Here is a 25,123-nt window from a genome sequence, read left to right as displayed (position 1 = left end):
ACCTCAACACCATTTGATAGTTGTAAATGGCTGTCCTTCATTTCAAATATTTGTGTAAGCATGTCTGTTCATGGGGGAATATTACTTTACTTGGAAATAGGTGAGGGTTGGCAACAGGAATGGCAGCAGGCTGTAAAAAATCCTTCTCAATGAATTTCATCCAATCCATGCGAGTGTGAAATGGTGAACATTAAAAATGATTGGGGTGATGCTGATGATGTTTTTAAAAAAAACATTCTTTGCAGAGAACAGTTATTGTTTAGAGAAACTGAAGATATGTTTGGTTCATGCTAGATATGACACCAATTATTTTTTTTTTAAACTGTTACTTTGTACATACAGAAATATATATATATGTATTTATAAAAATATGTCCCAACGTATCTTCACCATCGTCTCTCCCACTATCACTCTCTCAATCTTATTGCCTAATTCACTCTCCTTTCTTTTCCAACTGAGGTATCTATGTATCTACTCTATAACAAGACACCTATCTTTGTTCCTCTATACCTTTAATCTCTCAACTGGTACAAAGCCACACCCTGATGGTGCTGGTGCCATGTAAGAACCACCCAGGCTACTCTGTAAGGTGGCTGGCATTAAGGACATCTAGCTGTAGAAACCATGCCAAAACAGACAATGGAACCTAGTGCAACTCCCAGCCTTACCAGCTTCTGTCAAACCATACAACTCATGCCAGCATGGAAAACAGACATTAACTACTGCTGTTGCTAATGATGATGATATATGGAATGATCATATACGGTATTAAACAATGAATGAGAATGAATGAGAAAAAAATGGAATTTTATTTTTTAGATATCTTTTATCTTTCACTTGTTTCACTCATCTGACTGCAGCTATGCTGAGAAAATACCTTGAAGGGTCTTAGTCAAATGAATCGACCTCAGGACTTATCATTTTTTGAAGCCTAGTACTTATTCTATTGGTCTCTTTTGGCAAACCGCTAAGTATTGGGGACATAGACACATCACCACTGGTTGTCAAGCAGTCATGGGGGACAAGCACACACACACACACACACACACACACACACACACACACACACACACACACATACACATATATCCATTAAGTTTGTTTATGGGATATACTTGCCCAAGGTGCCATACAGTGGAACTGAACCCAGAACCATGTGGTTGAGAGGCAAGCTTCTTACTATGTGAATGTTTTTTCTACTACTATTGCTGCTGAAAGTTGTAGCAGTACTTATATGTTTGTAAATATTTCTGTTGTATTTTAGTTTGATTTTGTATATACATACCTCCTGGCTCATTCAGCACATGACTTATTACCTGGAGTTGATTATATCCTAGATACTGTATTTTAAAATAACCTGAACATTTTTATTTTGCTTGACTATTATTGATAAAACATTCGAACTTCCTTGCTTCAGTAATCTCAGAATGAATCATTGACTCATTCAAATAAATGCGATAAAAATAGTTGAACCTAATATTTTGATGGTTGGATGTGTGAAATGACAGTAGTATTGATGGCTTACATTAGTGTGTTATACATTTCTGGATTTTAGAATTCTAAATTTGGAAAATAAGGATCTCTGTGAATTAATTTGATTGGCATTTTTCTATATCAAAACTTTGTTCTTATTCTGGTTGATGAAATAATTCTTTTTTTTAACCATTCACAATGTAACTACCATTAAAGGAAGGGCTTATACATGTACATAACATGTAAAATAAATTAACATTACTAGAATTACACATATAAAAAGCACTATTGTGACTAATAGAAATCAAGTACAAATATTGCACCCTGACCTACAACAATAATTTCATATATAGGTGCATTTTGGTGGCCCTCACCTGAAATTCATTTATACTGACCCCTATACCTATTCTAGCTAACCCCAATGATTGAATGATAAAGTCCTTTTTATCAGGATTAGAATACAAAAGTAACCTTTGCAACAATATACTGATTCTGTTAAAGACATCTGTGGATCAAGTGGTGGTGGTGGTGGCAGCAAATTAGGTATTGCATTAAGTCTTCTATCCATTTTTTTTTTCTTCATTCTGTCTATTTGACATCCATGTTTTCATAGCAAGTATAAAATTGGGTTGAAGAGTATACACCATATAAATAATTAGAAGAGTATATGTCATATAAATAATTAGAAGAGTTTGTGCTATAACTAAGAATAAATGTTGATGAGAAATTAATGATAGGAGACCAAATAAAGTTGTCAATAATAATTGAGAATAATTGTTATGTTACTAAATGTAATGTAAAAGGAAATGTTGCATATAAGACTAATGCTTAGGGATGAATAACAAAGAGATAATGTTATATTCTCAATGTATTCATTCTCATTAGTTGACTATCAGAAAACTTGAAATGACTAGGAGAAAAAGTTCAATATAAATGAACATAAAAATGAAGGTATGAGAAATATATACAAATATTATCTTTATTGTTTATTATAGTATATGAGAGAAGAAGGATTATATAAGAAGTGTACATATGCAAAATATGTTGTGTTTGTTGTCTCCCATTGCGAGGATGTAAGAGAGAAATGGAATACCAGATGTGAATGTGGAAAAGTGAAGTGAAAGAAAAGTTTTTCAATGGCCTGTCATGAGACAGTACCTTTGATTGCATTTAAACATTTCTGGTGAAAAGATTGAATTGAAGCTAATTTCTTAAAAGAAAAAATAGAAAACAATAAAAACAGAATGCTTCAGAATTTCCTGCCTACATTTTAGCACAAAATAGCAAGGCTTTGAAAGCAGCTGGCAACTTATCATACCCACCACAAATATAATTGTTTGAAATTAATGTCAGAAGATGTATTTACTATGGCCAAAACAATGTCCTAATCTAGGCAGAAATATCAGTGTTTTGACTTTAAGCAATGATCTGCTACAATAACCTATAAGTAAGTATGACTGTTTTATCAATATTGTATAATATAACAGACATAACTTGTTATAAGCTAACATCTGAGGTAGACTATTATGCAAACCAATTTACATTATATACACATTGGGTTAAGATATGAAATATTAAAAGTTACTCTGGAAAATTCTAAAATGTTTTATCAAATACAAAATTATATAAAGCTGAAACATTTTGATTTAGAAAAACGGAAATGGGCAGTATGATGACATTCTCAACATGTCTTTCCTTGCTAGGGATGTTGTAATATGTGTGTACATTTCTAACCCTAATCCCTCTCTATGCCTTACTCTGTCTCTCTCTCTCTCTCTCCCCCTTTCGATTACCTCTCGCTTCACCAGGATTATAAACCTACGCTCGTTCCCCGATTTCTCTACTCAACCTCTGCCAAAGAATATAAATCTTCAGAATGATGTCCAGATACGAAATTTTCTGTCTTTTCAACCTCGTTCATACCCTTATATTTATGCGCTTATCATTATACCTTACTTAATGCTGTCTCTATTCTGTCCATTTCATTACCATGTCATCAAATTCATTCTTTTATTCAAGTTTATCACACAGTCACTTATTTCTATAATTCTGTCTTAGATTAGCTCTCAGATTTTTCAATTCTATATTACTATTATTAACATTTGCTGTCTCATTAAACTATGCTACACAAATCCCCAAAGAATATCTTTCCCCTCGTGTTCTGACCACTAACCCTAATCCCTCTCTATGCCTTACTCTGTCTCTCTCAGTCTCAATCTCTCTCTCTCTCTCTCCCTTTCGATTACCTCTCGCTTTGCTAGGACTATAAACATACGCTTTCACCCTGATTTCCCTACTCGATCTCACTCTCTCTACCTCACTCTGCTCATGGTACACCCGCCTTCCCCCACCCCCACCAGTACTGGAAGTTCCTATCCTCTCCACCAGTAACAGAAGTTTCTATCCTCTCCACATGTACCAGAAGTTCCTATCCTCTCCCATCCTTTGGTTGTCTCCCATGAACACTTCTAAAGGCTTCATGCCACCCCACCCCTACTTAGGGTTTATCTCCTCCTATGTAAAGTAGTGATCATATAGTGCAAAAATATGATAGTGCAGTGTATACAGGTTGAATTGAAGGTTATTGTTTGTTTGTTTATGAATTCTGCCAAATGTGAGCTTTCTTTTCAGGTACATGGTGCTGCTGTCCCCCGTCCCAGGGTCTCATAGGCCCATACCTCCCACACCCTCAGGGTTGGCACTCTCAATGTCAACACACAGAAAGGTAGGTTTGGTGAGATTGTTGAGATGCTTGAACAGAGATATGTCAATATCTGCTGCCTCCAAGAAGTAAGGCGCAGAGGAGGTTTCGCTAGGTTCCTCACAGGCAAAGAACACAGGTACAAGATTTTCTGGGCAGGGAACATAGACAGGGTAAGGGGCGTGGGTATACTTCTTGTGGAGAAATGGGTGGATAAGGTAATCGAGGTAATCAGAGTATGCGATAGAATACTTAAGATTAGTGCTTCATCGTGGGTTAGCAACCATTATTTCAGCCTATGCCCCTCAGCTGGGACTACCCGATGGACAGAAAGACCGATTTTATGAGACCCTCTTGCAGACTACCTTGTTAACGAATGACAGGGACCTTCTCTTTGTGGCTGGTGACTTGAATGGACATGTTTGACAACGTACCGGGGGCTTCCATCGCGTACTTGGAGGCTATGGTTTTGGTTCCCTCAATGAGGAGGGAACCAGGCTGCTGGAGTTCTTATTTCTTTATTGCCCACAAGGGGATAAACATAGAGGGAACAAACAAGGACAGACGAACGGATTAAGTCGATTACATCGACCCCAGTGCGTAACTGGTACTTAATTTATCGACCCCCGAAAGGATGAAAGGCAAAGTCGACCTCGGCAGAACTTGAACTCAGAACATAACGGCAGACGAAATACCGCTATGCATTTCGCCCGGCGTGCTAACGATTCTGCTAGCTCGTCGCCTGGAGTTCTGCGATGCAAATGACCTCATGGTTTGCAATACTAACTTTAGGAAACCTGCCAGTCACCTATTCACCTACTGTTCTGGCAGAGACACTAGCCAAATCGACTACATCCTCGCCAGAAAAAGGGAAAGATGGCTGCTTATAAATGCCAAAACCTTCCCATGCGAAGAATGTACCCCACAACATAGACTAGTAGTTAGTGACTTCAGGATCAGAGCTAAGTGGCTGCCCAGAAGATGACCAGCATGGAGGAGAAGGGTCTGGAAGCTTAAAGATCCCACAAATGGACAGAGATTTAGAGACATATTACTCGAAGCCTTTGACGAAATAGAAGGGGATATAGCTTCACACAATGTAGAAGACAGCTGGAGGTTTCTACAGGACAACCTGCTGAGGGCCAGTGACCAGATCTGTGGATAATGCAAAGTCCCCTCTTGACCCAAAATAACGTGGTGGTGGAACAATGTTGTTGACATTTTCTCATTAGAGAAAAGAAACAGGCTTGAAAGGACTGGAAGAATGGTGGTAGCAAGGAATTGTATCAGACTGCCAGAAGGGAAGCTAGGAGACAGGTTTATTTAGCCAGAGGGAAGCAGATAAGAAAATATTTGTCAATGTTCTGCGCCGTGAGGACCAAAGACTTGAGGTATTTTTCGTGTTGCAAGAGAGTGTGTGAGAGAGAATCGTGATGTCGTAGGAGAGAAATGTGTCCGCATAGATGATGGTTCACTCACACTAAGTGTGGCTGCAAAGAGAGAGGTTTGGAGACGTCACAATGAAAAGGTTGCTCAATAAAGAGAATGAATAGGAGAAAGAGAGTCTGCCGAATGTTGACCCAACACAGGGACCAGCTATCCGACATGACAGTACGATGGTAGATAAAGCAATCATGAGTATGAAGACAGGGAAAGCCCCTGGCCCATCAGGAATCACCGCAGAGATGCTCAAAATATCTGGCTGTGTCGGCTATAGCCTAGTCACCCCACAACCCATCAACGGGTAAAAAAATAATTTTTCACAAATAATATTTTAAACAAAATTCCACAATAATTTTCTACCCCATAGGGTGAAAATTAATGTCCTACAATGGACAACAGTTCAAATTCATGTAAAACACAAATCAACAAAATAATATCAAACAAGTAACAAGCCAAAGGTGAACTCACATAACAGGGTTACAGAAATTCCGAAAAACAATGCAAAAAAAAACCAGTTGGCAATGGGAAGTGGTTCTCAATGCAAATATATATATATACTTTTTCAAGTGACAAAATGTCACTGATCTCAAAAAAGTGGAAACAAGTAATAATAAATCTCTGAGCAAGGTATAAACAGTAGCTGCATGACATTGTGAAGTATATTTGCCACCTAAATATGGCTAACCCTTAAGGGTGGATGCTACTGTAGCTTTTAGCCCCAGGAAGACATCTCCTTATACATGTATCTTCCTATATATGATGAATTTAATGGTGTGGAATGGATTGTTATACATTAGACATCACAAACAACCTATGAAAGTTAGGATTTAATTGCAACATAAGTTTAGAGAACTGGTTAGCTGTGCTGTTAGTTCTCTCCAGAGGTACAGGAGTTGATCTCAGTACTACTGCAGGCTAATAAACCGTTGATCAAATTTATAAGGCTGTTGTTGCTGTTGCTGCTTTGCAGTTTAAGGTGAACTGGACCTTTTGTCAGTTACCTTGTCACGCACTCAAGATCTTGATAATGACACACACTTACTCATTGTAACCTCTGGTCGTCTGCTAATTAGCCAACTTGATTATTCTTGATCTTTTATTTGTATATTAAAATCTCTGTTAAATATGTATTAACCTAATTAGTAATCATAATATGAAGAAGAAAAACTTAAATATTTCTGTAAGAGAACAGTTTACAAAATTTTGATAAAATGCTATCAGAATATTATATAGTGATGTCTTATTATTTTCAGAGAAGTGTTAGAATCATTAAAATGCTGGACAAGATGGGAAATTTTTCCAGGAATTGATTGAATTGATTAATTCCTCTCTCCTCTCCCTAAATATCTGATATTCTTCCTCTGTTAGAAATTATAATTCGTTAGCCAGCAGGTTGTCAATCAAACATAGCATTTGTTTTTAATTGATGCCTTTATTTTCAAACACATTGATCTCAAATTTGAAATTTGAAATATGGGTATTCATTCTAAAGACAGTTGGAAGTTTTCTTGTATTGTTTTTTATCTAAAAGAAATTTTTTAAATGAAATTTGACCCTTACATTGATCAGTCATTGATAATATGTTGTTATAACCATTAACATTCGATATGAAAGAGTGAGAAATTCTAAAATACATGTAACAAATATAGTTAGAAGATTCAGGTCAGTTGTTATCAATGGAAGTGGACAATGAGTAATCAGCTTTACTGTGGAAAGCAATTTAACAATGGCAAACATTTGTTTGAAGCAGTATGTGTGAAAACCATATACATGGGTTCCCCCTGATGAACATACTATAAATCAAATCGATTTTAATGTGATGAATAAAAATAGATATAAGCTATTGTGACTTGAAAAATTCTCTCAGGAATTTACTGAAACAGACAGCAAGCAGTAGTTAACAACTAAGGTTATGGAAATTAAAGTAAACAACAATGTATAATGAAATATTATATGACTAACAGACTAAAACTGTATACACTAGAGATAGCATTGTTTTGAAGTATGGCTTTTTGTTGCTAAAAGAATGAGGAAAAATTATGGATGAGCAAAATCTTATTATGCACATATACTTGTGACAATTAGTGTTAGCTGAGTACATAAAGACTGCTAAATAGGTTTAGTGTAAAAAGTGAGGTAAAGAGATGAGATGAAATTCAGTAAATCAAATTAAAAGAGTATTGGTTCTTAAGATAGAACTGGGATGGTCGTATATAAACACTTTATATCAAAATAAGCAACAAGGATGTCCAAAGTTAATGCAGTACAATCGTTTCATGCGACTCCATTTATTTAAGCAATGTGAACATTACATCAAATATAAAATACAGAGCAATTCTCAGCTGCACAAAGATATAGAAATTTACTGAAATTTCATTTCAACAGAAGGACATATTTTTATGACTACATTTAAACTCTCCAAGTAGAAAGGAAGAATACATTATTTCACTCTTTCTTTTTATTTCATTATTAATTTATAATTAGCTTTTATTTATTCACATATTAATTAAGCAAATATTGGTATCTCAAGTATTTCAAACTTAGCATATGTAAAACAATACTGATACATTATTCTGATTAATAAAAACCATGAACAACCAATTTACTGTATCTGTACACAATATAGCAACTTTATTTTATATATTTTTGACATAGGTGCCTTATGTTAAAACTTCCCCTGCGCCATTATAAACTGGTCTGCTAGTAGAGAAACCCCCCACCTATAGTAGTTTGTCACTAAACCCAAAGAAATTTTATAACTATATCATCCATGTTTACTGCTTATATTGTTTACCCTTTCCCTTTCCCTACAAAGAAAATGCCAGTGTCCTCTTAAGCTTTGAATCACTAGGTCTGATAAGATGATCCATAAATCAGAAACAAAAAAACAAATAAAATCAGTGACAGTTAAAAATCTGCTTAGAATTAATTACTAGCCTGTATGGTCTGGCTAAGTCAAAATGGTTTTTGTATTCTTCCTTTCATGTAATGTTCACATTGCTTAAATAAATGGATCCGCATGAAACGATCGTACTGCATTAACATTGGATATCCTTGTTGTTTATTTTGATTTTAATCGCCTTAGTTTGAAATTGTATGGATAATACCATACTTAATTCTGATGCCTAAACTTAAGTACCATATTCACCTTGAATCTATATAAATATATACGTATGTATATATAATTACATATAATTATATATATTATATATATATAATTATATATATATATATATATATATATATATATACACACACATATGTATATATAATAAATATAATTATATAAAAATATATATATATATATATACACACACACATATATATATATATATATATATATATACACACACATATATATGCATACATATACATACATATATGTATGATTTTAACTCTTAATCCCTTTGCTTCATTTTTTCATTCTCTTTCCATATTTTAACTCTTAATCCCTTTGCTTCATTTTTTCATTCTCTTTCCATATTTTTCCTCTCATCCCTTTCTGCTGAAGAGTGTAGTAAGCTCAGTCATTGTACAGTGATTGCCATAAGCTTTAAGCTTATATAAAAATACCATTATTTTTATTTACAGGATTGTAAAAATGGTGCCGTATAAAAAAAACCATTTGCACCGAAAGCATGCGCAGGTGGCACATAAAAACCACCTACTACACTCTCGGAGTGGTTGGCGTTAGGAAGGGCATCCAGCTGTAGAAACTCTGCCAGATCAGATTGGATTGTGGTGTAGCCATCTGGTTCGCCAGTCCCCAGTCAAATCTTCACAAGCAGGAAGGTCTTCGCAAGCATGTATATATATATATATATCATCATCATCATCATCATCATCATCATTTTCCATGCTAGCATGGGTTGGACGATTTGACTGGTGGGACGTAAAAAGCACCATTTGAGCGCGGTCGTTTCCAGCTCCGCCTTACTGGCACTTGTACCAGTGGCATGTGGACAAAACATTGGACTGACTCCTATGCAGGTGGCACATAAAAACACCATTTGAGCGTGGCCGTTGCCAGTACTGCCCGACTGGCCCTCGTGCTGGTGGCATGTAAAAAGCACCCACTACACTCTCGGAGTGGTTGGCATTAGAAAGGGCATCCAGCTGTAGAAACTCTGCCAGGTCAGATTGGAGTCTGATGTAGCCATCTGGTTTGCCAGTTCCCAGTCAAATCGTCCAACCCATGGAAAGCGGACATTAAATGATGATGATATACACACTAGGGGATACCCCCAAAAAATTGGAATTTTGCAATATTATTTTATTCTCTTAGTTTTACATGTTTATACTTTTACCACCTTGAAAGTATTCTCCATTTGAAGCAATGCATCAATCCAGATGCATTTTTCATCCTGGAGCTCTTGCAAATTGATGCCTTTTAATGCCCTGCATCGTTTTTTCCCTTACCTCTTCCTCATCTGCAAAACATTTTCCTTTAAGGATTTATTTTTCATTCAGAGAAACATAGAGAGCAAGATCAGGTGAATAGGGAGGGTGGGTAAGTGGGGTTCATGCCATTTTTGGTCAGAATTTGCCTGACACTCAAGGCTGAGTACACAGGTGTATTGTCATGATGAAACCACCACTCTCCACTTTGCCACAGGGTAGGATGTTTTCATCTCACCACATCTCACAAATGCTCCAGAACTGCCAAATGAAATGTTTGGTTAACTGTTTGACCAAGAAGAACAAATTTTGTGTGGACAATTCCTTTTGCATTGATGAAACAAATCAGCATCATCTTGACATTTGACTTCACTTGACATGCTTTTTGGGGGCGTGGTGACATCAAATGCTTCTATTGACTTGATTGCTGCTTCATTTCTGGGTTGTAGCCATAGCAGCAGCTTTCATCACTTCGAAAAAAGGTCCAAATCAACTTCCGATTATTCTTTCAGTTCATGACACACATTCAATTGTGATTGCTTTTGATCTTCCATGAACAAGTGAGGCACAAATTTTGCTGCAAAGCTTTTCATTCACAATTTCTTGCTCAAAATTTGTTGGCAGGAGCTCCAAGACACACCAGTCATATCAGTTGTTCAGTGATAGTCCTGCAAGATGAGTTCGTGAATTTTCGTGATGTTTTCATTTGTTCAGGAGATCAACAGTTGCTCTGAATGAGGCTGATCTTCAAGTGACAAGTGACTATTCCTATAGCATGAATTTCACTTGTAAACTTGTGTTTTGCTCATGGCAGCATCCTTACATGCTGTTTGAGGCATGACAACTGTTTCAGCTGCTGTTTTTCCCGGCAGACAACAGAATTTCACTGAAGCATGCCGTTCTTTCATTTCAGTCATTGCAAAAATCAATGAACAAGAAAGAAGCACTGCAAAACAAAGATGCACCATGTGGCAGTACGACCTCAGATAACAATGCCAGTCAGCAGACTGACACCTGAGGGTCGCATCAAGTGGCTCTTAGCAGTGGAAGCCTGAACTACAATGGGCTTATCCAACAGAGAACATTTCCAGTTACTTTTCGGTACCCCCTCGTATATATACATATAATAATTGATGAAAGAAACAGAAGATAGATTTAGCACTAGTCTTTATTCAGTACGATTATTTTAACCCATCCTGCAACTGTCCATTATGGGTAGGATATTGTCCATCCAATTGTGTTGCATCAATCTGTGCAGTTTGTTTTACATCAGGTACATGCATAAGGAAGGGGATGTCCTCCTAGATAAACTGAGTTGTCCTAGGCACATTGTTCTTGCCTGCTGTATTTTGGTTATGACCCGTACAGTTGTCCATGAGTATATAAATCATGCAATCTTAAAATATAAAGGGTGCAACCTGTCAAAGAAGGATTACATTTAGGTTAACGGAGGGGTGTGCACTCCCAGTTGTGAACACACATTCACACATTCACACAAGCATACAAACACACACACACATCCACACACGCATACCATAAATTAAAAACATAGTATCAGAGAACTGTCAAAGAAAGATTACATTAAGATTAAGGGGTAGGAGTCTATGCTCATTGGACTTAAACACACATATATATATATATATATGCTTACGGACACACACACATGTGCAGCCAGTATGCCATTTCAGGTGGTTATTGGCTAACAAGATGTAGAAATTGTGGCAGACTTCTATCTGTTATTCCACTGTGAGGTAAGATCGGCCATCAGTCACAGATGACTCTGCTCTTTGGTGTTTTGCAGACATGCACACCATACACACATACATAAGTGTTTGTACATATATACACACCCGCGCACTCATGTATATATATATATATTTATATATATATTCTTTTATTTGTTTCAGTCATTTGACTGTGGCCATGCTGGAGTACCACCTTAAAGGGGTTTTAGTCAAACTAATCAACCCTAGCACTTATTCTTTGTAAGCCTAGTACGTATTCAATCAGGCTCTTTTGCTGAACCACTAAGTTGGTTGTCAAGCGATTGGGGCGGGGGCAAACACAAATATATATATATATATATATATATATATAGTTGCTTTGAGGATATTTAAACCTCTTATAGGGATATTTATCCAAGATACACAGGTTTAATATATTATATTTTGAAGAGATATTTCTTCAATGAATATATTATATAAAATATTGTAAAATATTGAACATTATTGAACTTTGGAAGGGACATTATGGTGGTAATAATAAACACACGCACTGGTTCAGTCCTTTAATAAAGTGGAGCTGACAGCTCCACTTTATTAAAAGACCGAACCAGTGCGTGCGTTTATTATTACTGGCATGTGTTTATTACTTCTTTCAACACATGAATTCACATCAAGAATCTTGGAAACCAAATACAAATACAAGCTATGATAAGCTCCAGCCAAGCTAGCAAGACATTGAAGAACACTGTGTTCTGCTGTCTAAAAATCAAAATAACCATCAGATAACTCCACTTTATTAAAGGACTGAACCAATGCATGTGTTTATTATTACCACCATAATGCCCCTCCCAAGATTCAATAGTATTTCTTTCAACACACGAATTCTCATTAAGAATCTTGCAAACCAAATACAGATACAAACTATATCAAGCATTATTATCAAATTAAAAAACAGAGAGATCTAATGGATACTAATTAGTTTATTAATTAATCAACATATTCACCTACAATTGTTTCGTTTCACAGACAAAATTAAAAGGACAAAACACACATATATATATAATTTTGCATTCTAAATACTTTGTATGGGAAATCATTAGGGTGTACAAGAGACAATAAGGATTACATTAGGATACATTTGAAATACTCAGAATATAGTCACATAATAAACATGTCTATACATTCTGAGTATTCCAAATGAATCCTAATGTAATCCTTATTGTCCTTTGTACAACCTGATCATTTTCCATACAAGGTATTTAGAATGCAAAATTATATATTCATATATGTTTTGTCATTTTAATTTCGTTTGTGAAATGAAACAATTGTAGGTGAATATGTTGATTAATTAATAAACTAATTAGTATCCATTAGATCTCTCTGTTTTTTAATTTGATAATTATACATTATATTTTGAAGAGATATTTCTTCAATGAATATATTATATAAAATATTGTAAAATATTGAACATTATTGAACTTTGGAAGGGACATTATGGTGGTAATAATAAACACACGCACTGGTTCACAATTATACATTTAATAATAAAAATAAGTCGTCTTATACCAGTCTTAGTAAATTTATTAGGGACTTAAAGGACAAGAATAAAATGTTTACTATGGAGTGGGAATTAATAAGCAGGGCTAGTGCCTATAAAGTTGGCAATGCCATTTGTTTTCTTTGCGTAGAAGAATATGTTGATTAATTGATAAATCAATTAGTATCCATTAGATCTCTCTGTTTTCTAACTCGATAATAATGTTTGATGTTTTACCATATACAACAGACTTCTTTCAGTTTCCATCTACCAAATCTACTCATAGGGTTTTAGTCAGCCTGAGGTAGTAGTAGAAGACACTTGCCGAAAATGCCATGCAGTGGGACTGAACCCTGAAACGTGGTTGGGAAGTAAGCTTCTTGCAGCACAGCCATACCTGCACCTATATATATGTGTGTGTATATATATATATATATATATATATATATATATATATATATGAGAAAAAGAAAATGGAGAAACTGACATATAGACATCAATTTATTAGAAACTAATACAATTCTGAATAATATCAAACTCAATTTCACCTACAATTGTTTCCCTGCCCAATTAAATCAGTTTGGGAAATTAAATTAAATTTCCATATCAAATATCATTAATTGGGTATTTCATCATGGGAAGAATTTGACAGAAGGTGCTACATTCTGATGCGTTGTCTGATTATGCTCATGAAATTAGTAACAGGAATAATGGAATTAAAAAATTTGAAAATTATAATGTACCTTCTGATAAGAATAATACTATTTGGCTCATTATTCCATTCGCTAAGCAAATTAAGAACAATTTAGTTGGATCTTTATGCAAACTATTTTCTAAACATTCTACCAAAAAAAGATATTATGATGTAATTAATGCCAGTTTTCTCTGTGTTGCTTTTTCTATCTTGAAGAATATGTCCCAGATTATTTCTTCCCTTAACAAGAGGAAATTATCAAATTTTTATAACAATAATTACCCAATTAAATGCAACAATAATACTCTAGGAAACAATGTTAGTGAAAAATGTAAAAATAATTCTTCTAATGTACAAGGGGAAACAACCTACTTTAAATTCCATCATAACCTGAAGAACAGAAGTAATGCTCAAATAACAATCATACTAAATCTGATAAATTAAATCACAATAGTAATATAAATATAAATGAAAATATATGTTGTGATTGCAAAGATAGAAATGATTGTTTAATAATTATTGTCAACAAAAAAACGTAGTTTATAGATGTAAAGTGAATTCTGAAGGTAAGAATTTCTTTTACATTGGTGCTATGCAAGACTATATAAAAAAATGCATCGCTAATCACAATTATACATTTAATAATAAAAATAAGTCGTCTTATACCAGTCTTAGTAAATTTATTAGGGACTTAAAGGACAAGAATAAAATGTTTACTATGGAGTGGGAATTAATAAGCAGGGCTAGTGCCTATAAAGTTGGCAATGCCATTTGTTTTCTTTGCGTAGAAGAATTATACCGAATCTTAAATTCCAAATGTAGACTCCTTAACTCAAAAAGGGAGGGTGGGATATCCTGTGTTCACACCTATAAACATGTTTTCAAAAACTACCATTAAGTACAATGTAAAAGTTATCAGGCAGTATCTCAGGATTAATATACTAACAATTATAACTATAAAGAGATATCATATCAATATTAAAATATAAGATAAATGGTAAATATGGACATAAGGTTTTATTTATAGGTAGTCATATTATATAAAGGTTAAAAGTATTTTAAGTACATATCTTAGGAATATGTAATCAATAATTTTTTTTTTTTTGAATATTAATTCAATGATGGTTTGAATTTTTATTAATTTCATTAATTTTGATTTATTAACATTTTTCCTCAAATAAGCTCATGTATATCTGTTCACACTGTTATGTAAACAAGTATATTGTGCACAAATATTGATGACGTAATATTTAGCTATGGAAATAAGTAAGCAGTTTTGATTCGTCATCATCTGGTAGCTTTCAACACATTAACACACATGCACAAATACATAATGAAAATATTACACATACATAACTATGGTTTTTAAAATAGAAAATTATAATAATAATTTATTATTTAACTATAATTTCTAGATTTCCAGGTGACTTATAATTAGATTTCTTAATGACATTTCAATCTATCATAAGTAATTGTGTAATTTAGGAATAATGTGTTTTAGCTTCTAGTTTAAAGTAATTGTATCAGAATATCATTTAAGCTAACTAATTGATATCTTGTTTTTTCAATACATTATGCATGTATGCACCCAAATGCATAAAACAAATTTGCATTTACATATATATAAGTAACATTTTTTTTAAATACATTGATTGCTGATATGCACTTATTTGAGTCTATCAAGGGTCGATGAAATACCCAATTAACGATATTCAATATGGAATTTTAATTTAATTTAATTTACCAAATTGATTTAATTGGGCATGGAAACAATGGTAGGTGAAATTGAGTTTGATATTGTTCAGAATTGTATTATGTTCTAATAAATTGATATCTATATGTCAGTTTCGCCATTTTCTTTTTCTCATAGATAAAAAATAAAAAATAGTTACCCAGATCCATCAGTGCAAAGCTAACATACAGCCATCCTCATGAGAACAGATTGCCATGGATAGGCTAGCCTGGAGGACTGCTATCCGCAATGGAGCCCAACAAAAAAGTGCTATCCATTGGACACGCAATGCTGCATCCACTTCTGCCATGAGAGCTCAAGAAGTCTGAGAAGAGAGTGCTATCTGTTGGGCACACAACACTGCATCCACTTCTACTTCTGCTGCGAGGTTGGCAGATGATGGTAACCATCGGATGATGAGACTTCAGTCTAATGTTCACCAGAAGGCTCTTACCCATGGCTATTGGAAGCCATTGAGTAGTAAATGGGCATCAAAGGCGCTCAGCTATGATTCTGCCAAGGATTACATCACTCATCAAGAGATTGTTATGGGGGATATGTCTGTAATATGTCTATATTACAAGGCCCTCAAGTGGGTTGGAGAATCCAGTGGCCTATGCTGCTCAAACAAAAGATTCGTTTGCCTGACCTGCAAAACACTCCTCAGCCTTTGCTCTCTTTACTCCTTGGTCAACACTCTGATTTGCAGCAATTTATACAGAAAATTCTCGCTTATAATTCTGCCTTCCAGAAGACAAATTTTGGTTGCAAATCCATTCATGAAGACTCCTATGTGCCAACATTCAAAATTCAGGCCAAACCTATCATCGGATAGGCTCTATTCTTCCTGTCAACAACACTGAACACCAATTCCTTCAAATTTACTTCATAGGAAATACCACTGAGCAAATGGCTCGCCAATCTCAGGTGGCACCTGAAACAAAAATACCTGTTTTGAATGAACTTCAGGAAATGCTCCACATCACCAAAGCAATATGTGAGGGACTTCAAAACTGCTACACAACGCCTACATACAGATGAGTCCAACTTCAAAGTTATCATAAAGAGTGACTGAACACCTATCGGAGAGCACCAAGGATGCTTTAACCAGCCCAAAAATGATGAAATTGTAGTTCTACTCTGCTGTCCCGATGAAGCTACACCATTGACTACATGGCGACCTCCTTCACCAATACATCAACATACTTTCTCATGTGAACTCTTTAGCAGTTGTTTCAACACACCAATGTGGGACAGTGCAAATTAGCGTGGGATGGTCCACAAGGGTTTACATCCTCATGGTGTGGACTGGGCAACATTTTGACTTCGGTGTGAATGCCTAAAAACTCAAATACAATGCAATCGTTCTCCAATTTTCATCATGCATCACCGGCGGACATGATCCTTTTCAATCCTTCATGATAGCTCATTAGTGACTGTTGTTATATGCAGGGGGACAACTCTAAGTAAACTCTCTGCTCACAATAAGACTCATGCTGGTTATTTTCAGTACATATATACTTGTATGCTGCTTACTTTTACCATCATTACAACTTCCCAATTATCTGTCTGCCTTTCATCATATCTTTTCACTGTGAACTGCTAAAGATTCAAAGCAGTATTTGTGAACTGAAATCAAACTCTTCATGTCTTAATTTTTCGTTACCTGAAGTCAATTTCAGAATGGTCGTACACTGTAAGCACACAACAAATACATTCCCTTAACTTTACTTTTTCAAGTAGGTATTATATTGCCATTGTTGAACGTAACAGTCATACTTCTCTCCAAAAACATAGCTCCATTTGCTGTTGAATAAAATAAACTCGTAGAGAGGAAGTTTCAACATCTTCCTTACACCATTTATGTGGCTGATTCTGACAAGAAATTTCACTTTCATGTAAGACATCTATATTTTGTAGTCATTATCCGTAATCTACTCTCAAAACACTTCAGCAGCTCTACTTCGCATCATTTGCAAACTTGTATGTTCTATGATCATTAAAGAGCAACGACCTCTACAATAACCAGTGTTCAATTTGGTTTTCTGTTCTTAGGTTAATCAGAAACAGATTGTCATGCTACTTATAAACCTTCTCAGTAGTTCAATTATTTGGTGAAAAAAATACCACCAAAGCAACTTAAACTGTCCAAAGGACAGGTGTGTTTGCTAGTATATATACATATATATATGTGTGTGTGTGTATATATATATATATATATATATATATATATATATATCACATACATATGTGTGTATATATATATATCACATACATATGTGTGTATATATATATATATATATATATATATACATACATATGTGTGTATATATATATATATATATATATATATATATATATATATATATACACACCTACATATAAATGTATATATATATATGTGTGTATATATACACATACATATATATGTATGTGTATATATATATATATATACACATACACATATGTATGTGTACACACACAGACAGACACACACACATATAAAGAGAAAAACAGCTAGTTTTAAATCTCTGAGCGAGAAATATGTAGTAACAGTACTGCATAATAAAGTCTGTTTTCCAAAGTAAAGTGGCAGTCCTGCTTAGGATGATGTGACTACTGTTTAGCCTCAGGGAAACATCTTTTCCAGCTGGCTACTGACACACCATCTGTGTCTGTATACTGTGAGCAAGGGAGCTAATGCTCCCCTTCCAGCTTTAGCTATACCTGCAGACCAATGGTTTCTGGGTTATTTCTCTTCCTTGGTGCAGGGTAATTGCCAGTTAGAGATGGTATCTACTTGACCTCGCTCACAATATATATTTTTAAGGTGACATGCAGTCACTGATCTCGTAATGAGAAAAACAGCTAGTTTTAAATCTCTGAGCAAGAAATATGTAGTAACAGTACTGCATAATAAAGTCTATTTGCCAAAGTCTATTAGTCAGTAGGAAAAGATGTAACTCTGGATTCATTTGCTGTACAAGAACAGAATTCATTTTGCTTTAACTAGTAATCCATTTGTAAACCAGTAATCCTGATTTAATCAGTAATCCTGCATTAACCTCTAATTTTGCATCAATCATTATCTTGTTTTGAGTAGTAATCTTGTTTTCACTATGAATCTCATTTTAATCAGTAATCCTATTTTTGCCAGTTTTCTTCATTTAACAAGTAATCTTGTGTTAATCATGTTTTTACCATTAATCTAGTTTTAGCAGCATTCTGTTTTAATCAGTAATCAGTCGAAAGACCCTTTCTGTTATTTATTCATATGTATTCGTATATGTACAAAATTTTTTTTCCTTCTATTGTATAGCCAAAATTCTAGCTTTCTTGTTTTTGTTTTTGTTCCTGTTTTCCTTTTTGTATACATTTGTTTGCATTCCTCAGAAGCTTAATGCTTTTAGCTTAAGTCCCTGGCACCTGCTGGATTTGAGTAGTCTCAGAGATAAAAGGGCAAAATTACAAGGACTTTCCAGACTCTAACTGATGAGGAAATCGGCTGTGAATGATCTGTGTATCTTGTTTTTGTCATACTATCATCTATTTTCCCGCATTTTGTGTTTTGTTGGTTTCCATTTGTTGTGTTCTTTCTGTCCTACCTTTGATTTATCCATGTGACGCTCTGTACAACCTGTTGCTTACTTTGTCAGAACAAGATTACTAGTTACAAGTAGATTTATATATAGTTAACACTTGATAATAGTTTAAAAAAAGCACTTAAATATTGGTTACAACTAGTAGGTTAAAATATGATATTGGACGAACATAACGTTATGAAATAATAATACAAGTGCAACAGAAAATGAATTATACATATACAATGATAAAATGCCTTTCAGCTATACAGCAAAAGGAAAATAATTGTACAATTACAACATAAATAAATAACAAAAAAGGTCCATCGACTATCAGATGAATGTAGTAAGCTGGCGCAAAGGTAAAATGGAAAATCTTAACACACAGATGAACATGACCAGTCTGAAAGGTGGCTGGTCAAAGAGGATAACAGTGCCTTGGCCAGACAGCGATCACGTGGTAGGAGAGGGAAGGAGTTAAAGAGGACAGAGGGACTAAGGAATAGGAGAGAGGGGAAAGAAATCAGAGGAACTAAAGAATGAGAGAGAGGGGGAGAGATAGAGGCAGAGAGAGAGAAAAAACGGTACAAGGAAGGTAAGTGATGAAGGAAAGCAAAGGAATTGAAGAATAAGCAGGAGGGAGGAAAAGGGATTAAGGAATACAAGAGAGGGGAAAATGAAATCAGAGGGACTGAGGAATGAGAGGGAGGGGAATAGAGAGAGAGAGAGAGAGAGAGAGAGAAGGGAGAAAGTGAGGAAGAGAGAGGGAGAGTTGTACATAATATTCAAGGGATATCTTTTTTTAACAAAGTGAACAACAGGTTGTACAGAGCATCACATGGATAAATCAAAGGTAGGACAGAAAGAACGCAACAAACAAAAACCAACAAAACACAACATGCGGGAAAATAGATGATAGCATGACAAATGGCAAACAGGACAAAAACAAGATACATGGATTGTTCGCAGCTGATTTCCTCATCAATCAGAGTCCAGAAAGTCCTTGTAGTTTCACTCCCTATCTCTGAGTCTACTCGAATCTGGTAAGTGCCAGAGACTTAAGCTAAAAATGTTAAGCTTCTGGGAAAGGCAAATGAATGTATACAAGAACAAAAACAGGAACGGAAACAAAAATGAGAAAGCTAGAATTATACATGTATTTCAACACTAAATATGAAAATCATAGATAATTTCATTTTGTTATAGAACAAATCTTTTGGATCACATTTTAAACATATGCAATACTAGCTTAAAAGCCACACACCGTGTGGACTTTTAATCTAGCTCTTGTGGAGGGCTAATTGGGCCTGTAGCCCAAAACTAAAGAGAGCAATAATAATAAAGCATTTATTGGTACCCAACCAATATGGTATTGCTTTAAATTCAGTTTAAATGAAAAACTTGTAACTTCACAGACTTTTGGAGTCCTTTTAAAATTTGAATACAAGATGTGTGTGTGTGTATGTATGTATGTGTGTGTGTGTGTGTGTGTGTGTGTGTATGTGTATTGTGACTTTGTGTCTGTATTTGTCCCCCACCACTTGATAACAGGTGTCGCCATGTTTATGTTCACATAACTTAACGGTTCGGTAAAGTAGGCCAATAAAAAAATACCAGGCATAAAAAAAGAAAGAATCGATGTTGATCTGTTCGATTAACATTTTTCAAGTCAGTGCCCCAGCATGGCCACAGTCTGATGACGGAAAAAGATTTAAAAAACCACTAAATTCCATACAAAACTTAAAGCTAAGGGAGGTAACTCTTGTACCTCTCAGTTACTTTACCTGCTAAAAATATCAACCCAAATGCTTTTAAATCAGATCCCAAAGCTGGATGTTCAAGAACCAAATGAAGGGCAGATTTTCAATCCTGGGATCATCTTGATCCCAAAAAGATATAATATACCTATGTAGAGCGAATATAGACTGAGATACAGACAGACAGAATTACACTTTTATTAATATAGATATTATAGCTCAGAACAGTGCATTACACCCACACAAATTATATTACAGCCACATTCAATACTTTACAGCTTGGAATAATTTATCACAGTCAATTACAACAAATTACATTTCAATATAATATATTAAATAACAATTCAATCTACAGAATATATTAAATAATAATTCAATCTACGAAATATATTAAATAATAATTCAATCTACGAAATATATTAACAGTTCAATCTACAATCCTGATTTATAAATACTCAACATACAAATGTTTGATTTTGATTTTGCACTATTCTTACACCAAACTTATCCAATTTTTATCAATAATAATTGAGCCAAAGTTAACAGAAACAGTGAAGAAAGATTAAATACATCTAATCTATTTTGGAATGGTGGATTGTGAAGAACATAAAGCTAGAAATAAAAACATGTAAATATTGGCAGGTTCAATGAATATATCTATTATGATTACTTGTGTCAAGAAATTTTTTATATAGACTCTCCAAAAATTATGGTTGTTGTTTGTTGAACTAATGTTATGTCAATGAGTTAATTATTTCTTTTTTATTTGTAGTTTGTTCACTAATTAATGCAGCCTATTTGTTTTTAAATAATTTCAAATAAATTACAGTTTAAAATGTATTCCTTACAGCTATAAAAACTTATGCTTAATTTTTGTTCATTTCTAATTTTAGGTTATTATTCTTGGCGTAATAATGAGGAAGGTTCCTGGTTTATCCAGGCACTATGTATTATTTTGGAGAACCATGGAAAAGAAATGGAGCTAATGCACATGTTAACATTGGTCAATCACATTGTGGCTTACGACTTTGAATCATGTACCAATGAAGATTTCACATCTAAAAAGAAACAAATGCCATGTATTGTTTCAATGTTGACCAAATATGTTTACTTCCGACCCAAAAAACAAGAAATAATTTAAAATTACTGGTAATGTCAGCTGAAGTGGCAGCAATACATTATATAAAAAAAAAAAAAAAAAAAAAAAATCAGATCCTATAACTCTAGCATTCATTTATCTTTTATTTTCAAAGAATGGTTTATTTTATAATAGATATTCAACAAAATCAGAATCACTTTTTATGAAATAAAAAAAATACACATTTCCATGAACATTAAACAAGGTATTAGTTTACATTTTTCAAACTTGATATTATATACATTTCTTTTTGTTTGCTTTTTCTTTTGCATTTTTTTCCCCAGTTTAATGTAAGCCATAGAAAATGCCTTCTTAAAATTCCACAAAATTTTGTGGACTTTAGAGTTCTTGTTTGTGTGTGTGTATGGATGTGCATTTATGTTTTATATTTGTGTGTGTGTGTATGTACATATATATCTCTTTATACACTCACAAATACATTGCTATACATGTTATTTAAGTTTGCATTTGACCATATGTGTATGTATATATTGATTTACATATCTATCCATAAAAATACATTCACATAATACATCAAGCATATATGTATGTACACTCTCACATGTGCGTGTGTGTATAAATATATATATTAAAGTAGAAAAGAAAAGGCAAACGGTTTAGCAAGAATTGACAAGGACATTTAATTTAGCTGTATAATAAAAGGTTTACATAGTCTCTAATAGCTGTTTCTAGAATATCCCTGCTATTGGAACATCATGCTGAGCAAGGATTCCATAGGCCAAGTATCCCATCATTGGAGAGAGATAGTTAAATATATGTAATGGTGAAAGAATATTCCCCATCAATGATAATTGTTGTGATCTATTATATCTAGAAACAACTGTTAGAGATTATGTCATGCTTTTATTATATACTTAAATTAAATGTCCCTGTCAAGTCTTGCCAAACTGTTTGCCTTTTCTTTTCCACTTCAATATATATACCTACCAGCTCAAGAGGAAGCCACTTCTAGCTGCTTTAGAAAGGCAGTTACAAAATCATATCTTCAACTGCAGTTTCAACCGGAATTTTGGTGGCATATCAATTTGAGTGCTCAGAGTGTATACTTATTTCCTGGAGTTATCCTGATGAAAACTCCTTGTATCCTTTATATAATGTATATATGTGCATATATTTATGATATATGTTGTTGTTTGTTCCTTCTCGAGCCATACCTGACTCATAAGGGCTGGTTTCCCAGTTTCATTGGTGTATAGATTCCCCAGCTGGACGGGATGCTGGCCCGTCGCAGGTGAGCTGTTAGATGTAGGAGGAAAGAGTCAGCAGAAGTTCACTATTACCTTCTGCTGGAGCCACATGGAGCTTAGGTGTTTCGCTCAAAAACACACATTGCCTATTCTGAGATTTGAACCCCCTGATCCCTTCACCATGAGTCTGCTGCTCTAACCACTAGGGCATGTGCCTTCACATTTATGATATATATTTAAGTATATATATTATTATATATGTTTGTGTCTGTGTATATATATATATATATGTATATATGTATGTATGTATGTATATATGTATGTATGTAAATATAATTATGATTCAGTTGAATTAGGTACTTAAATTCAAGCACCTTGCTAGTTTGGTGTAATCTGCATACCCCCAACAATATTATTTGAATATTGAATATTAAGACTCCTTGTAGGGGTATTTGTACCCAATATTCCTGTCATGTATGCAGGCAATGCAGTCCATCTAAGTGAAGATATCTGCTCTTGATAATTCAGTCATATACTTTTTATAAAGTTATTTCTATAGTATTTCCAATGTACAGATACCAAGTTAGGTGAACAGAATATAAATAAATAACAAAGATGTACAGGTGTCAATTTATTACAGCTGTTTCAAGAGGCTCCATTTAATTGATTACATTATATCAGTTTGAAAGAAACCATTCTCATCAGATGAATTCATAGACTTCAAACATAAAGGTTAAACCATTTTTTTAACAAATTTACATCAATAATGGAAACAATGTAAATATTTTGGCTTCCATCATTGATGTAAATTTGTTAAAAAATGGTTTTTCTTTTATGTTTGAAGTATATGAATTCATCTGACGAGAATGGTTTCTTTCAAATTGATGTAATGTTTTCATTAATCAATTAAACGGAGCCATTTCAAATGGCTATAATGAATTGACACGTATACATTTTTGTTATTTATTTATATGTTTGCATATATATATATATATATATATATATATGAATGTGTAAATATATATACATATATATGTGTGTGTATGTATATATATATATAATGAGAGTTTTCAAACAAAACAAAAGACAAAGATGGGTGTGCAAACAACAAATAGATATATTAGTTTAACGCTCAGGAAGTGAGAAAATGTTTTACTTTCGAGCCTACGCTCTTCGACAGAAAGGAACGTGGAAATAAACAGGGAGAGAAAATAAAAAGGCTAGCGATCTATCATTGCAATATAAATGTATGTATGTATGTATGTATGTGTGTGTGTGTGTGTGTAATATGTATATACAAATACGCATATGTGTATTTGACTACATTTATAACACACACACACACATATATATATATATATTTATAACATATATATATATATATTTATAACATATATATATATATATATATATATATATATATTTATAACATATATATATATTTATAACATTATATATATATATATATATATATATATATATATATATATATATATATATATATATAATATATAATATATATATATATATATATATTTATAACATATATATATATATATATATATATTTATAACATATATATATATATAACATATATATATATATATATATATATATATATATGTTATAATATATATATATGTTATAAATATATATATATATATATATATTTATAACATATATATATATTTATAACATATATATATATATATATATATACTATATATATATATCTAT

General features: G+C 33.6%; 1 protein-coding gene across 3 annotated transcripts in view; it reads left to right on the top strand.

The window, feature by feature from the left end:
• LOC106876459 (caspase-7) overlaps nucleotides 1-22,379 on the top strand; it is a 360,978-nt gene extending 338,599 nt beyond the window's left edge. For all 3 annotated transcript variants that reach the window (XM_089355229.1, XM_089355227.1, XM_052969504.2), the window contains one exon: nucleotides 21,934-22,379. In XM_089355229.1, coding sequence (XP_089211355.1) covers nucleotides 21,934-22,181 — 248 coding nt within the window. In that variant the 3' untranslated portion in view covers nucleotides 22,182-22,379. The remainder of the gene's footprint in view (nucleotides 1-21,933) is intronic.
• Nucleotides 22,380-25,123: the final 2,744 nt, after the last annotated feature.

This window comes from Octopus bimaculoides, chromosome 7 (assembly GCF_046866305.1).
Source record: "Octopus bimaculoides isolate indiv1 chromosome 7, ASM4686630v1, whole genome shotgun sequence".
NCBI lineage: Eukaryota > Metazoa > Mollusca > Cephalopoda > Octopoda > Octopodidae > Octopus > Octopus bimaculoides.
This window is presented reverse-complemented; position numbering and strand designations above follow the sequence as displayed.